Source organism: Eschrichtius robustus, chromosome 18, assembly GCF_028021215.1.
Source record: "Eschrichtius robustus isolate mEscRob2 chromosome 18, mEscRob2.pri, whole genome shotgun sequence".
Lineage (NCBI taxonomy): Eukaryota > Metazoa > Chordata > Mammalia > Artiodactyla > Eschrichtiidae > Eschrichtius > Eschrichtius robustus.
In genome coordinates this window covers 54300544-54316652 of record NC_090841.1, presented here as the reverse complement: position 1 = coordinate 54316652, position 16109 = coordinate 54300544, and the positions used below count along the sequence as shown (strand labels likewise).

Below are 16109 nucleotides of genomic sequence, written 5' to 3'. Positions count from 1 at the left end.
CAGTGTGTAAGAATAGAGATGTCAAGAGCCACTAATCTAGTCCATCCCGTTAATTTTTTATATCCGAAGATGAGCTAGTGTAGAGTACTGGACAAGGGTTAAGAGATTTAGCTTTTGGTCCCTAGCTCTGTAACTTGACTCTCTGGCCTTAGACAAGTCTCTTAACTTATCCAGAGTTGTTTCGTTGTCTGTAAAATGAAAGGGGTTGGACTAGATGATCTCTAAGGTCTGTTTCACGTCTTTAGTTTCCCTGGTGATATATTAGTGTTTGATCTAAAACAATTTAACATATCTATGCCAATTCTCCCTACCTGTTGTTGCTGTTGCTGTTTCTATCATCTTATCAGTGGAAACAACTTAGATTTGGTTATGATAATTCATACAGTGTGTACTTGGTACAGTTTTGTATATAGTGTTCCCAAATGTTTGCCTTTGCTACCCAAATTCCTTTTAACCTAGGAAGTGTAGATTAACTTCTGTATTCACACTTTTTCTTCTTGCTTGTAACTTTTCCTTTCACTTCCAAACTTAAAGTTGAAAACTCTTTCTTATTACAGTATGCTACCTGAAACTTGATACACGCTTTTAAATTTTGCAGTTCTAACAAGTTCTTTGCTGTAGTATAGATCTGGGCTGAGGTGGGAGTGAAAAAGGGATTGAGATGTAGGTAGCTACTTTTTCCAGGAAAAAATTGAAGGAAATTATATATCATTGGTTTAAAAGATTGATTAGGATTACCTCAAGGGGTGGTTGAGTTGTCATTTTACATATTTCACTCAATATTTTATGTCTCTACATAAGCAGTGTTGCTTTAACTGTTATTGGATAATTGTAACATTTAAAAATTAATTTTAGTATTTAACCAGTACTCAAGCATTTAATGAAACCATGTTGCATGAATGGGAGAGTATTCCATAGCTCTTGTTTTATTTTGTAATATGATCAAATGTATCAAACAGTAGTTTACTATAAAGATAAGACTTCACTGTTTTAGCTGATTACCTGTAGAAAGTATGGCTGAGCTTAATTGAAGGAAATTTCTTGTCACTAGAACTGTTTTATGGGGACTGTATTTTCAGTCTTACTTGGAACACTAATCACTGGCTCTAAGGGTTACAAAAAGAAGGCAAACAGTTGCTTGTTTGGTATGTTGAAACATCAATGGCTATTGTAGAGTATTATACAAACTTTATCAGTCTATATTTTCTTTCTTTTTTCCCCTTACCTATAGTGTGAACTAATTATAGAAAATCAGTTTTAGTCCTTCCAGAATTTATGTGAATATTTGTAAGATTTTCTTTTTTCTTCCCTTACAAGAAGTCTTTTAGCCTTTTAAAACAAAAATGTCCTGCATAAAGTTCTGGCTTATTAGGTTAGTTCACCTTTTGGTCTTTCGCAGGGCTTTTCTCATTCTTCCGAAACCCTATAATTAAAGCAGAAATTTAATCTAGGAATAAATCGTCAGCATACACTATTTGTAAGGCAGAAAGAAAATGTCCTTTTCCCAGATCTCAGGAACTACCTTGTTCTTGTTAACTTCTTGAACTGGCTAGTTGCTCTGAGGTATGTATATAGCATATAGGCCTTTAGAGAAGAGTAGATTTTTTCTCTCTGATCATTGTATACCTATCAGATGACAGCAGATTATCTTCCAAAATAGCTATCTAAAAGACCTAAGAAAGGAAGAAACCTTGGTGAACATGACTGACATGCTCAGTAATTTCTAATGAAAACTTGTTCAAAGAAAAATTTCATACTTGTTCAGTAGAAAAATTCCTAATTTGGTTAATAACTTTCTTGCAGTTTATCAGTATTATGTACTCAGTATAATTAAAAGCATTTTTATTTTACTTTTTTGTATCAATTTATTATATTTGCTTCTTCCTCATCCCTCCCTCCCTGTCACTTTGCTTCATCCATCCTCTCATCTTCCCAATCATCCAAGTTAGTCTTCCTTTGTATACGAACCACTGTCTCATTTTGATATGTTCCTTTTTATTTACTTTTGTTGTTAATCATTATGTTTAGTATAGTATTTTATGTCATATAGTGTGATTGAAGAATGAAATGGTTATCACATGGAGTTTAAGGAAATGAAGTCCTTGGGAAACTTAAGACAATTGTTCTTGCTTTTATTTTATATCAATATTTTGGAATTTGTTCGTGATTTCTTAAAATTACTACTTTGCCAACCCACACTGATAAAAGTTTACTATGTGGTCAGTTATGACATTTCCTAATCAAAAGTTTTAGATCGTAACCATGTTGCAGAGCTGTGATCTTTGCAGCTTAATGTTTCAGTGAAGCATGATGCAGAGAGGTTTTGTTAAATCATTTTAACCCAAGGCTGATCTTTGCGAAATTTGTCTGCAACTTTCATTTTGATTCCTTTCTCAGATTTTATTTAATGTTTAAAAAAATTGGAGGTCAATGTATGGTATGATTCAGTTTTTAGATTTATTTACTGTTTTCACAGTTTTTTTTAATAGTCTTCTCTTTTTCCAGCAGAGAGAGATCATCATTGCCTGAATTTAGCTTTGTGACTACAACAGCAAGACCTGTTCCTGTCTGGAGACGACTGTTATAATAATATGATACTATCGTTTTATGTTTGCCCTTTATCATTTTGAATAGATGTTTACATGTACCATAATTAGCATTTTATCTTTACAGTTCTTTTAGGGTACATCTGAGTCCAGAAGTAAATCTGACTGTGTGCTTTGTCTGACCTTATTCTTAAATGTTTTCTCCCATTTATAGCCATTTATTTTTAAACAGTCTGAGAAGGATAAAAAAGAAAATCCCCTTGGTTTTCCTAACATGAGATAAGTTTTCAATCTCAGCCAAATTGAAATTGTGTCTAGGAAGTCTATAAAGCCATGATACTATGTTCATTAGCATGAACAATTTAGAATGATGAAAATGATTAAAAAGTTAAAACCTTGGTTTGGCTTTAATTTTCCTGGGTTTTTTAGGATACATTTCTGGAGTTAGGATAGTCACTTAAAATAATTTTGAACAATTAGTAAAATACTTTTTTCACATGGTGATAACTTGCCTGTTTCTTCTAAATATACTTATTGAAGTTGCTGCCAAGGCCACTTACCCAAATAATTTTTTTTTTCCAAATAATTAAAAAAAAAATTCTTAACCCTTCAAAATAAACAAGGAGAATAATTTTCTTTCTTTTCAAGTAGTATAAAATGATCTGTGGATTATAAATATTGAGAAATATCTATTAAATGTCTGATTTACACAGTTTCTCCTTATTTTCCTCAGTTGCAACCAAGACAATTTTAAAAGCAAGGGGAAATAGTGTTGTGTGTGTCTAGCATTGTTAAAACTATAGTTTTCCTGCCTTAAAAGGTGTATGTCCGTATTATTTATAAGCAATATGGCTTGGAATTATTTATAAAGAATGTGATTAAATTTTATTCTAAATATTCACCCAAAATACCCTCTTTATAATGGGCACCGTAAAGTTTTCAGAAAATTAATTTCTTAGTATTCCTTCATAGATTCTCATTAGCATTTGAGAAGTCAGAAGTTACACTTGATAGCAACTCTTATTAGAAAAGTCCAAATTATACTTGATTCTTTTCTCCCTTGTTTTTTTTTTTTTTTTTTAAGTTCCATTCAGCCATGCTCATATTTTCACCTTTTTGTACAAAGTTAACTATTCTGCAAGCACTTTTTCTTGAGTATGCATTGTATTTGTATTCATGAAAAAAAGAATGAACCCGTCAGACATAATGGAAGTTATCTGTTTTGATCCATGTTAGTTGGAGACAGCATGGTTAATGTAGGCTTGGTTTAAAGGAAGGCCTTCTTAACATAATTATGACCTTACAGCCTACAGGGCGTTTTAAAAATTGGACTTCTCTTTTAGTTTACATTTGCGAACAAACATATAGCTGCTGGGAGTTCACAAATATTTTCCCAGGTTAGTTCAGTAGTTTTTTCTTTTTAAGGAAAGATTCTCTGCCTGTGTAATAGAATAGTTCTAACCTACTGGGCTAAAAACCCAAAGAACATTCTCTGAAGAGACCATACTTGCTGTTAACAGTTTTGGTTGGTTAATAGATGTGGATCATATCCCACCATTCTCAATTTTATTTTCTCATCTTCCTCCCCCGCTGCCCCTTGCTTTTAAATTAAAAACAAAATAAATTGAACATGCCATTGGGAATCAGAAGTCGAGATGATTTAATTCTCATTGAGATCATTGTACTTTTTGAAAATTGCTGTGAGATCTGGTAGGTCAGGTACATATTTGAGTTCCCATATGTTTATTAATTAAAAATAGGGATTTTCATTATTTCATTTTCCTGAAGAGGATTCTTATGGAGCTATGTGTAGATAACTGTACAGAATCACTTTTGTGTAATTGAGTGAAGCAGTTTACCTCTGCATGATTGCATTATGGAAGCCTTTTATATATCTTTATATTTTTCAATATACTTAGATTTTACACTGTTAGCTGCCCTAGTCATGCTATATTTGTTTTTTTTTAATAGAGTTTATAAATATTTGTGCTCAAAATACAGATCAATTGAATATTTTTGGTCTTGTTTACAAGATAAATAATACTTTAAAGTGATGCAGCCCCTCAAGTGTCTTAGGAAAAAGTCATTGGTGCTACAAAACCTTTCAATATCATTTTTCAACCTGTTATCTAGACTTTGCTAGGCTTAAATCTATGATTGCTTATAACTTAATCTAATCTAGCAGCATAATTATAAAAGTGGTCTGTGGTGAGTCGGGTAAAGAGCCCCGCCAATTAGAAACATCCCATAATTTAAAGATAAGATGGAGAATGACATTATACTAATTTGTGTCCAGCTTCCCCAAAAGAAAATAGTTTCTTCAGTTTTTCATTAGCTCTTTTGATAAAAGGAGTGGTATTAATATGACTAGAATAAAAAAAATGATACATTCAGCATGGCTCAGTTTTCCCACATTTCAAATGGAAAACTTTTCTAGTCCTAAAATATGGTGTAATCCTGTTCTGCTTTAAATTCCCATCTGTCTTTTACTCAACAGGAGGCAGGGTAATTCTTAAATATTTATAGAACATTTGATGAGTTCTAAAGAGATGTATTATTTACATTGTACAAGTTTTGTGTTAATGTGCAGATTGTTTTCTACATCTGCAAGACTTCATTCCAGCACCTTAGTGAATGTTCTTAAGATACAATTTTTAAGTATCAGCAAAGCATTCATAGATGTTTACTTTTGATTCTCAGAATCCTGAACCTGTTTTGAGTATGATGTTACTTCACAACATGTCTGGCACAAGATTTCCTTTAATAGTGGTTTAGTTTAACTCAATTTCTGTGGATTGTTGAACCGAAAAACACCAAAGGAGTTCTTTCTTGTCTGGAGACTGGATTGTTCCAGTTTTTAATACCTGTGCCCATAAGTATCCCATTTCACGAATGTGTGTTGGCATGGGGGAAAAATTCCCTGCTCTTTGAGTGGAGCGAAAGTAATTGGTTAAGCTGTAGCAGCTTTTTTTGTTTATTTTTTAAAGTGATAATAAAACTTGAACTGAAAATGGTAAAACTTGAACTAGAAAACTACTCTTGTATGCTTAGAATGTTTATAGTGTTACGTGTTTATGTGAGGTTGTCAACATTTTCATTATTTATAGTTGAATTATGTTGTTTTGTTTGTTAAATATCCATAATGTTTATTATTTTTATATTTTGAAAAATTTTAAAATAAAATAGTCTTACTAAAAGCAGTTGTTAACTTTTTAAAATTGTCTTGCATTTTGCATCAATTATAGTAATATAGAATAGAAAGGAAAACTTGCAGCCCTCGGGCACTGCACAAGTAGAAACATAAAGTGCTTATACTGTCAACTTCCAAAGCCAATGAAAGTTTTTGGAACTTCCCTCCATAATTTTCAGTTTTCATCTGAACATTTCTTCTCCTGATCTAATTTGATATACTTTTCCAGCATTCAGCATGTTCATTTCATATTTATTTTTATTGAATGATAAATATTGCAGTATTTGTTTTTTGTGTTTGTTTTTCATTGCAGATATCCCTTCCATCATCTATAACGTGGGTTAAATAAGTTTGGTAATAACCTGTCTTCCACTGCTTCTACAAGAAAATACATTATTATCTCAGTATATAAGTTTTGATAAAAATCTAGTTAAAGAGATCTGGTTATGAAATAGTAGAAGTCTCTGGCTTAAAATAGAGGACTTTGGTTAATAAATAATGATACTTGGTAAAATTATTAAAAAGAATTATATATATATAGATATATACCTATATATAGTACAAATTACACACAAAAAAAGTAAGCCTTTAAAGTCTTTCATATTTTGAACCATTTTTTAATCTTAAAATGTTATTTGTCCCTAAGATCTCATTTAAATCAGAATTTTCAGGGACATTACCAACCTAATTTTTAAAAAAAATAACATCTGTGATTTAAAACTTCGTGGACATCCTGTATTTTTTATTAGAAGTCAGTGTTAGGAAGAAATACTTAGAAGTTACAGCCGTCTGCAAGTTTGGAGTTGGATAGCTTTCAAATTTGTACTAAGTTTAATGCAGTATTTGTTGTTGTTTAGGGTTTTTTGGGGGATAAATAACTGGATAATATGCCAACTTCATATTTTACTTTTTTCTTATCAAGTTGATATTCAGAGTTAACAGAAATTAAAGAATGATGATAAAAAGGAAGATCTCTGGCATTTAACAATTGTCATGTCTGAATGAGGTAAGAATTTACATAAAAACCAAACAGGTAACTCTTGACAAAAATATTGAATACTGAGCTGATTATTAGTCATGACAGCCCTCACATACGTCATATTTATAATATTAAATGGATGAAAACTGCATATACAAAAATGTAATATAATCCTAACCAACCATTTTTTGGTCAACCTAAAAGAAGGAATAGGTCTTTTAAATTTTGTTTTGTCAAGGTCTCCAGTGAAAAAGGAGAGAATCCCCAGATTGGGAGTGCTCACAAAAGAATAGAGCCATATAAGGTGCCAAGGATGGGAAGAGGAGGATGGATTATAGATTTAGTCCTGCATTTGTGAAAGTTTTGACTGAAGCAGCCTGGAAGCAAGTAGTACATTTTTATTTTTCTCCTCAACTGATAAGCTTTATGGAGCATCAAAAGACATGAAAATTTCATAGAAAAACATGTATCCAGGGCACGTCTGTTCAAGGTCCTGCTTGTGTTTCTCATGGGGAACCACTTAAGGAAGGGATGATGATAGCAACCTGAGCGAATTACATTGCCCCCCCCCCCAATAGCTCCCTTTTATCTGCCACAAGAGCACCTCAGCACAGCTTATCACATAAAGCCATAAGCCACGCCACACAGACCTAACGTCCAGATTCAATGTCCCAAGATTTTTACTGTGCTATGTATGTAACCTACCTGTGACTGCGCTTACCCATTTGGACCTGGGAACGTTCCAAATGTGAACAATTAGGGCCTTCCTGTGTGCATTTCTAACTATGGCGTACTGCAAACTATAAACAGAGAAAAATCAATTGCGTTTCTGTATACTAGCTTTGAACACCTGGAGGCTGAAATTAAAAATACAGTGCCAATTATAATAAGCGAAAAAGTGACATACTTGGGTGTAAATCTAACAAACTGTGTACAGGACTTGTATGCTGAAAACTACAAAATGCTGATTAAAAAAAAGAAAAGGAGACCTAAGTAAATGGAGAGACTCATGGGTCGGAGAACCCAATGTAGTAAAATGTGTCACTTCTCCCCAAACTGATACGCAGGTTTGACATAAGTAATTTTCTTTTTGGTAGATACAAGATCATACAAAAATTTATATGGAAAGGCCAAAAGGAACTAGAATAACTAAGATGATTTTTTTAAAAGAAGAATCAAGTGGGTGAAATTATCCAATTTCAAGACTTATAACTATAGTAATCAGGACTGTGTTCTTGATGGGAGGGATAGACAGAGAGATCACAGAAGTAGACCCACATGAGTGTGCCCAACTGATTTTTAACAAGGTGCAAAAACAGTTGAATGGAGGAAATAATTGCCTTTTCAACAAACAGTCCTGGAACGATTGGTCATCCCTCGGCAAAAACAAAATGAACCCTGACTTAAATCTCACACCTTACTCAACTCAAAATGGATCATGGACTTAAATATAAAACTGTAAAACTTTTAGGAAGAAAAAAAAATCCAGAAAAATCTTTGGAACCTAGGGCTAGGCAAAAAAGTTCTTAAGACTTGATACCAAAAGCTTAATCCGTAGAAGTGTGATAGATTGAACTTCATCAAAATTTAAAACTTTTGCTCTGTGAAAGAATCTGTTAAAAGGACAAAGAGATAAGCTACAAAGTGGAAGAAAATACTTGCAAACCACATTTGTAGTATGTGTCAGGATTGGTATCTAGATTATATCAATAACTCAAAGCAAAACAAAAAAGCAAATCCAATTGGAACATAGGCAAAAGACATAGAGACATTTCCTCAAAGATGACATTCAGATGACAAATAAGCTCGTGAAAAGATATTCAACATTCTTTGCCATTAGGGAAATGAAAATTAAAACCACAATGTGACATCACTACATACCTATCAGAATGGCCAAAGTATAACAGTGACAACACTAAATGCTGTCAAGGATGCAGAGAAACTGGATCACAAATACTCAGTACATTGCTGGTGGGAATTGGATAGCCACTCTGGAAAACAGTGTGGCAGTTTCTTAAATAGCTCAACATGCAACTGTCATATGAACTAGCAGTTATACTCCTGGGCATTTAACTTATTTTCACGCAAATACCTGTACACAAATGCTCATAGAAGCTTTATTCATAATAGTAAAAAAACTGGAAATAATCCGCATCATTCAATGGGTGAATGGTTACTGATGCATCCGTTCCATGAAAATACTACTCAGCAGTAAAAAAAAAACTAATACATGCCACTCCTGGATAAATCTCCAGAGATTACACTGAAATAAGCCAGCCCCAAAAAGCTACTGTGTGAATTCCATTTATATAATATTCTTGAAATGACAAAATTATAGACATGAGGAAAAGACTAGTAGTTGCCAGGGATTATGGAGGTGGTAGCGGAGGGAGGGAAGCGGATGTGGCTGTGAAAGGGAAACGAGGGATTCTTATGGTGATGCAAACTGTGTTATCTCGTCTATCAACGTAAGTATACTGGTGGTGATAATTGTACTATAGTTTTGCAAGATACTACCATTGGATTAGCAGAAATTGGGTAAAGGGTAATGGGATCTCTGCATTATTTCTTAAAACTGCATGTGAATTTTAATTATCTCAAAATCAAAAGTTTAATTTTAAAAACAAAGGCAGAATAGCATCTAACTAGTCCCATTTTAGGGTGCAATCTAGGGAAATGTCTTGGATGTGTACTCCCCATAAAGAATGAGGTTTTGGGAATTCTCTGGTGGTCCAATGGTTAGGACTCCACACTTCCACTGCAGGGGGCACAGGTCCCCTGGTCGGGGAACTAAGATCCCGCATGCCATGTGGCGCGACCAAAAGAAAAAAAAAAAGGTCTTGAGAACAAGTATTTGAGGTATATAAAAGCAATGAATTGAGTTTGCACACTTGAGAACTTTTGGAATTACTGCAGACATTTCTCTCACCGGTTACACCACAACCAGTGCCAGTAAATGAAGCAGTTCTATATATATGTTGCGTGTTAATTCTTCCCATCAGCATTGCTGCCTGAAAGGGACTTCAGACTGAGAAATGGCACAGCTCACCTACCTATGAAAAGGTGGGTGAGGAGTAAAACAATTGATTCTTATCTCGCTCTTCCTGCCCTTTACCATAGTTCAGGAGTGTTGAAATCATCCAAAAGGGGAAGGAAACAGAACAAAAGCAAAATTTTAAATGCTCTGAAGGAACAGAGTTTCATGAAAGTATAAAGCAAATGGATCTGACTTAGGAAAGGCTTCCCATAACAAGTGATCTTTCATTTGAGATGAGAGCTGAGCAGGAGTTTACTATGGGGGAGCATATTCTTGAGGGAGTGAACGGTTTTGTACAAAAGTACTGTAGAGGGACCAAATGTGCATTTGAAGAATGAGAGAAACCCAGTGTGGCTACAAGGCAGAGATGCACAATTTGAGAATTATTTACTACAGATATCTTAATCTGTCAGGGAGCATGAAATTCCTAGAGATCAAGAATAGAGTGAGGAACTCTACATTTAATCCAGATAATGTGGACAGATTCTGCAAAGGAAAATTAGAAGGGGCAATGACAGAGGTAGAAGAAAACCCAGGAATGGGAGTTATAGAGGCCAAAATAAAAAATAAAAAAAGCCCACTTTGTTTTATAAGGAAATGATCAACAATTTTAAATGTTGCAAGGTAAAGTAAGATGAAATGTGAAAATGTCCATTGGATTTTAGGATAAGGAAGTCATTGATAACCCTGGAATGTGTTTTTGTCTTTTTTTATTTTGTTTTGCTTATTTGCTTTTTAATGATGGATATCGGAGACAAAATGGATAGGCTAAGGAGTGAAATGAGGGTAAGGATATGGAGACAGTATAGACAGGTTTTTTGAGAAGAGTTTTAAGGATAGAAGAGAGATTAGTAGTTTGCAAGGCAGATGGGATAAAGGGAGGCCAGAGGCCTAATCATGTTTAAATCTGCAGAAAGGCGTCCCAATTAGAAGACAGAGTAGACAATAATGATAGTTTACGGTGCCCAAAAGATGGGATGAGAAAAGATCCAAAGCACAATTAGAAGGACTGCCCCTAGGTAGTAATACACAAAAGTCGTCCACTGGAGGACAAACTGGAGACAAGGAGAGAAAGAAAATTTCGTTATGATTTTAGGTTTGGTAATGGAATTAAAAGAGTTCCCATCAAATGACCTCAGTTTTCTTTACAAGTAGGAATATTATTTGCTGCATAGCCCTCACCTGTGTAACTGCTGTATAGCATCCCCCTTTTACCATCTTTCCCAGTTATACCTGAGAATCTCCTAAATATCTAGTCTTAACTAGTCCCCTCACATTCTTCCTTACCAGATTCATCTGGACTCTCCACGAAGGCCTCTATCACTATGTGGCCTCTGTTAAAACACTGCTTTACTGGTAACCCTCATAGTGTCCTCCCCTACCCAGGACACCAAAGCTGCACTGAGGTGTGAGAAAGTCAATGACCCTTCTCCAACTCTGTCAATCTTTGTTCCTGGGATCCAGTGTATAGCATCTGCTCAGAGCCTGTCTCTCTTGAACACAGCTCTTCTATTTCCTGCCCTAAGCCTCTCATGCCAGTGGGTAAACAAACATCTTGCTATCTCATAATCATTTTTTGGTGTGTCTACTCTCTTTTTTGATATTTAGGGGAAAAAGTAGTTTCCATAAATATCAGTTAATGAAAATAAGTGGTCAGAGGAGTGACAAAAGCATGAAGTAGAATGTAAAGGGTTTTAAGGAAAATAGAAGCTAGGATAGAAGGAGTCTGAAAAGAAACAAGGTTTAGAGCATGGTAAGAACTTTGAACTTCATCCTGTGGTGTTGCCACTGAAAGGTTTGAAAGTTTATAAGAAAGAAGGTGATGGAATGAAAGGAAGACAGAGATGAGGGTAGGATAGTGTTAAATGATTATAATTGCAGTTTTGAAAGATCATTTTGGCAGTGGTAAGGAGGGTGAATTGGAGGCAGGGAGGACATTGAGCATAACAAGGGCAGAGAAACCCCAGGTTTCTGGGCTGAGCAGTAAAGCTGAATGGTTGTGAGGTGGGGCATGGGGGATAGGGAACTGGTTTGTAAAAAAGAAAAGAAGTTGAATACGTTTCTGACATGTTGAGCTTCAGGGCCTGTAGCATATCAAAGTCGAACTAACCTGTCGGCAGATGTCTGCCATCTGAAGCCCAGGAGAGAAGTCTGGGATGCAGATATAGGGCTGGGAACCATATATAAGAATGAGATTCCCCAATGAGGACACATAGCATTCAAAGAGGGAAGACTAAGGATGGTGAACTCCATTATTTGCAAGGACTGGCGGAGGAGGTAACCGTGAAGTAGATGAAAAAAGTTGCTAGAAGAAGACCAAACTGAAGTGGTGTCACAAAAACCAGTGAAGGAGAGAACTTCGCAAATGGGGGCTTAATCAAATAAGTCAAGTAAGGTCAAGATGGATTGACAGTTCATAAGTCTGTACATGGTTTCATGGAAGGAAAAGACATACTGATGTGGAATGAAGAGTAATTGGGATGCTAGGTGGAGACAATGTAGGAAACTCAAAGTGGAAGGCAAAATTCAGTGTGGTAGCTTGCTGGGTAAAGGAAAGGTGGTGGTGGTTTCTTTTTAGAATGGCAGAAACATGAGCTCATTTTATAGACTGAAGGAAAAGAGTCAATGGAAGGAGGAGATTAAGAATGTAAGGGAATTTGTTTATAATTGATAAGACATTTCAGGGTGCACCGTGGAAAGGGATGGCAGAGCAGTTGTGAGAACAGTGATGAGAGTATGCTAGAATGTGGTCGCCAAGGCCCAAGTGGAATGTGGCAGAGAGAAACGCATGGAACTAGACAAATTCTGTATTTTAAATCAGTTTTGATAGTGCTTTTGGTCATTACTGAGGCAGGTGTCAGGTGCTGGGGGATGCTGGTTGTCATTTGCAACCAATCCCCACAAATCTAAACACAACTGGAATATTGTAATTGTCCATTACAAAATGTAAGTACTTTGCTCATAATAAGCGTCCAAAATGTTTGTAAGATAAATGGATTAGACTGCTCTGGACTTTTCTGGAAAAGAGAGAAGGGAAATTATTAATAATAAACGTGTAGGAAGGGGTAGTGAGGAGAGGGAAAATACCAGGGAAGAAAGATGAAATAACAAAGCCTGACACCAGAATTAAAAAGACCCTGTGTAAGAAAAACGTGTTTGTCTATGCTTTCCAGGAATAAAAGACAGAAAATTTGGGGTTTTTCTTTTCTTTCTTTTTCTTTTTCTTTTTTTTTAACTCTGAACTATTTATTTCTTTCAAGCTGTGTCTTGATGCCTGGAGTAATGAAAATCTTCCCAGGGCAAGAGTTGGTAACTTTGGCTCCTGCTACTGCTTCCTAGCAATGAGTAACGTAAGGTAAGTAGAGAGAGGAAGCGCCTGGGTTTAGTAATTGTGTGACTTCCAGCAAATGATTGGAGTAAAGATATCAGTCTCCTCATATGTAAAGTGGAGCTAAAAACAGCACCTTTCTCACCGAACTATTGAGAAAATCTGATGAAACCGCATAAAGTAAGGATTTATTTGGGACATAGCAATGACTCAATGGATTAGTAATTATTTATAAAGCCTTGGGGGTTGGAAAACACCACCTATGAGCTCCCTGTCTTGGGGAAAGGAAGGCCCAGAGGAAGGTCTATGAGCTCCTTGTCTTGGGGAAAGGAAGGCCCAGAGGAAGGTCCATGAGCTCCTTGTCTTGGGGAAAGGAAGGCCCAGAGGAAGGTCCATGAGCTCCTTGTCTTGGGGAAAGGAAGGCCCAGAGGAAGGTCATAATGAAAATGGATGCGGGATAGTTCCATCATCCACTGCCAGTGCCTCATCTGGGAAGGTGAATTGGATTTACCTTCTCATCTGGTCTGGTTTAGTTATAGGGAATCCTGGGAAAAGCCTCGGTATTTCCCCTTCTTTACTCCAGCTGCTTCTAAATATCCTGGAGCCCTAAATTAAAGGGGCATGGAGCCTGTGGAATAGTGACAGCTGAGCTTTTTGTATTGCAAGGAATTAAGGCTGCTTCAGGTACTCCCAATGAGCTCTGTGTCTTGGGGGAAACTGGCTTGAGAGGTATATATGGTGAGGAATTCCGAAATTATTCAAGGTTAAAAGATGTGCACAAATTTCCCTTACCACAGTTTACTTAAATAGCGCCAGTCCCCAAATGCCATGATTCAAAAATCAGTTATCACAGTATATTAGCATGTAGTTGTGTTGCCTTCTTGTCTCCCAGTGATAGACTCATGAAACAGTTTACAAAAATGGGTAATGAAGTGCTAGTTACAGCAGTTTTAAAGTGGCGGAGAGGGTCGTTGCTCTCTCAAGAGTGAAGAATAGAAGGGGACAGTTAACTGTCATGGAAGAGGGGCCGGCTCACAGGGGCTGCTTGGACTTCTGAGGAGTTCACACATGGCTGATTCTGAAAGTGATAAAAGATGCTGGAAGGATACACACAAGAGCTGGAAGTGGGAGCTTCTTTTCTTCCTTTCTTTCCCTGGTAGTCTCCCAACAGTGCCTCCCATTGGCAGTTAGTCTGGGAAATGTAGCTCGTAGACACCCAGCGTTACAAAGCCAAGTATAGAGGGGTTGGATTGCGTCTGAGAGGCAGTAGGTAAATAACAGCGTAGCTGCCATCACCATTTCTCCCAGGGATTGTTGGAAAAATAGGATTGCTAATGCCTTGCTTTGACACCCCAGATCTTTGAAGAGGCATGTCCACAGGGCCACTTCATATATTTGCAGCACTTGTAAGTCATGCATTGAAATAAATGGACACTTGTTGCCCAAATATCAACCAGAGGTCAGTTACAACTACTTTTTCTTGGTCTACAAAAATCAGACACTTTTTCCCAAAGGCAATCATTGTTATTGGTAATGGTTCATTTCATTTCTTATCCTCAAATGGCTAACCTTTGTGTGATTCCATGTCCAAGAACTTTGCTGGCCTTTTATCTATTCTCAGGCTGTGGGTTTGCTTTTTCTTTACACCCTTTCTCATTTGCCTCTCTACTTCTGGTAATGAGGTATCCTGGGTGTTCATTCTTTGAGAGGATTTTTCAGTATGCTACTCAAAGAAAAAGAGGCTAAGGAATCTGAGATTTTAATTCATTTCAACTTTCTTTGTTTCTTTGTTATACCCCTCCTGACCCACTGGGAAGAAACAAATCTATGCCTTTGGAGAATTTTGAGCTTATGCTCTGGAAACGAAAACAGAGGCTTGCACATACTTCTTAATATATTTCTTGTTTTCTTTTACATACATTCCTTTACACATAAACATTTGTGTGTGATAAAGATAGATAACCACAGCATTTGAGCGGTTTAAAAATACTGTTAAGACAGTTCTGGGATCCTACCTGATACCTGCTTGTACTGGTGGCAGTGACACCAGGATGGAAGAGGATAATGTGCATATACATAGAAAGTTAATGAAAATTACTAAATGAACTATAGATGACAAGTCTTGCTTATATTCTAATTTTCATAGCTATTTTTTTCAAATACATCTTTGATATGCTAAGAAGCTATAAGAAGGATACCAAACAGTTAAACTGATGAGTGCTTCTTTTTCATGGCATCATTTTGTGCTTTATAACTTTTTATGGAAACTTTTAGAGGAACCTCACTTTTTGATTTAAAAAATGGAATGTTTGTCTCAGAGAGCTAGACCTGGCTGCAGTCAGATTTTGAAAAATTATGCCTCTATGGCTTTAAGGGAAGACTGGCTTGATATAACATGCCAAGGAAGTCTTTATGATACATTGGTTTGCTAATAACACCGTCGGCTAAGAAGTAGTAAGTGAAGGTTCTAAACTAGTAGGTATCATACATAACATGCACATATGCATAAAATGAACAAAGCTAACATGTTCTATGAAGTATTCATTTTTATTAACTGACGATAGCAATAAAACGTGTATTCTAGTGGAAAGAGCCTTTGGTGACCAGGGTTCCATTCCAGTTCAGTCTCTACTACTAATTAACTCTGTGACCTAGGCAGTCATTTAACCTCTCTGGACCTAACTTTGCTTATCTGTGATAAAAGAAAATGAATCAGACCAGGAATGACAAGCAGGATGCATCCTGACCACCAGCTCCAGAAAGTAGCCTGTTAAGAGCTGAGTTGAAAATTCTAAGGCTGAGTCTGGGCTTAATGAGGAGTGCCATGATCGATTAGTGCTGTCTGCTGTGAGTGCAGGATGTGGAGAGCAGCAATGTGAGTGCCAGATATTAGCTGTCTCCCTAGACTAGCTTACCTCCAAGGCCACTTGTGCTATGCCATATAATTCAAGTTATTCATCATTTAAATTTAATTTACAAACATAAAGCAAACTGGAAAAACAAATCTTGAGGTTCTCTGACCTAAACAT

The 16109-nt window shown here is 36.2% G+C and overlaps 1 protein-coding gene across 11 annotated transcripts in view; it reads left to right on the top strand.

Moving 5' to 3' along the window:
* The window catches only part of RBM26 (RNA binding motif protein 26), an 81631-nt gene extending 78528 nt beyond the window's left edge, over nucleotides 1-3103 (top strand). For 9 of the 11 annotated variants that reach the window (XM_068526675.1, XM_068526682.1, XM_068526678.1 and 6 more), the window contains one exon: nucleotides 2506-3103. Coding sequence is in view for 1 of the 11 variants with exons in the window: in XM_068526679.1 (XP_068382780.1) it covers nucleotides 2506-2529 (24 nt within the window). In the remaining 10 variants the exon portion in view is untranslated. The remainder of the gene's footprint in view (nucleotides 1-2505) is intronic. The other 2 variants (XM_068526673.1, XM_068526679.1) reach the window with 2 other exon arrangements.
* Nucleotides 3104-16109: the final 13006 nt, after the last annotated feature.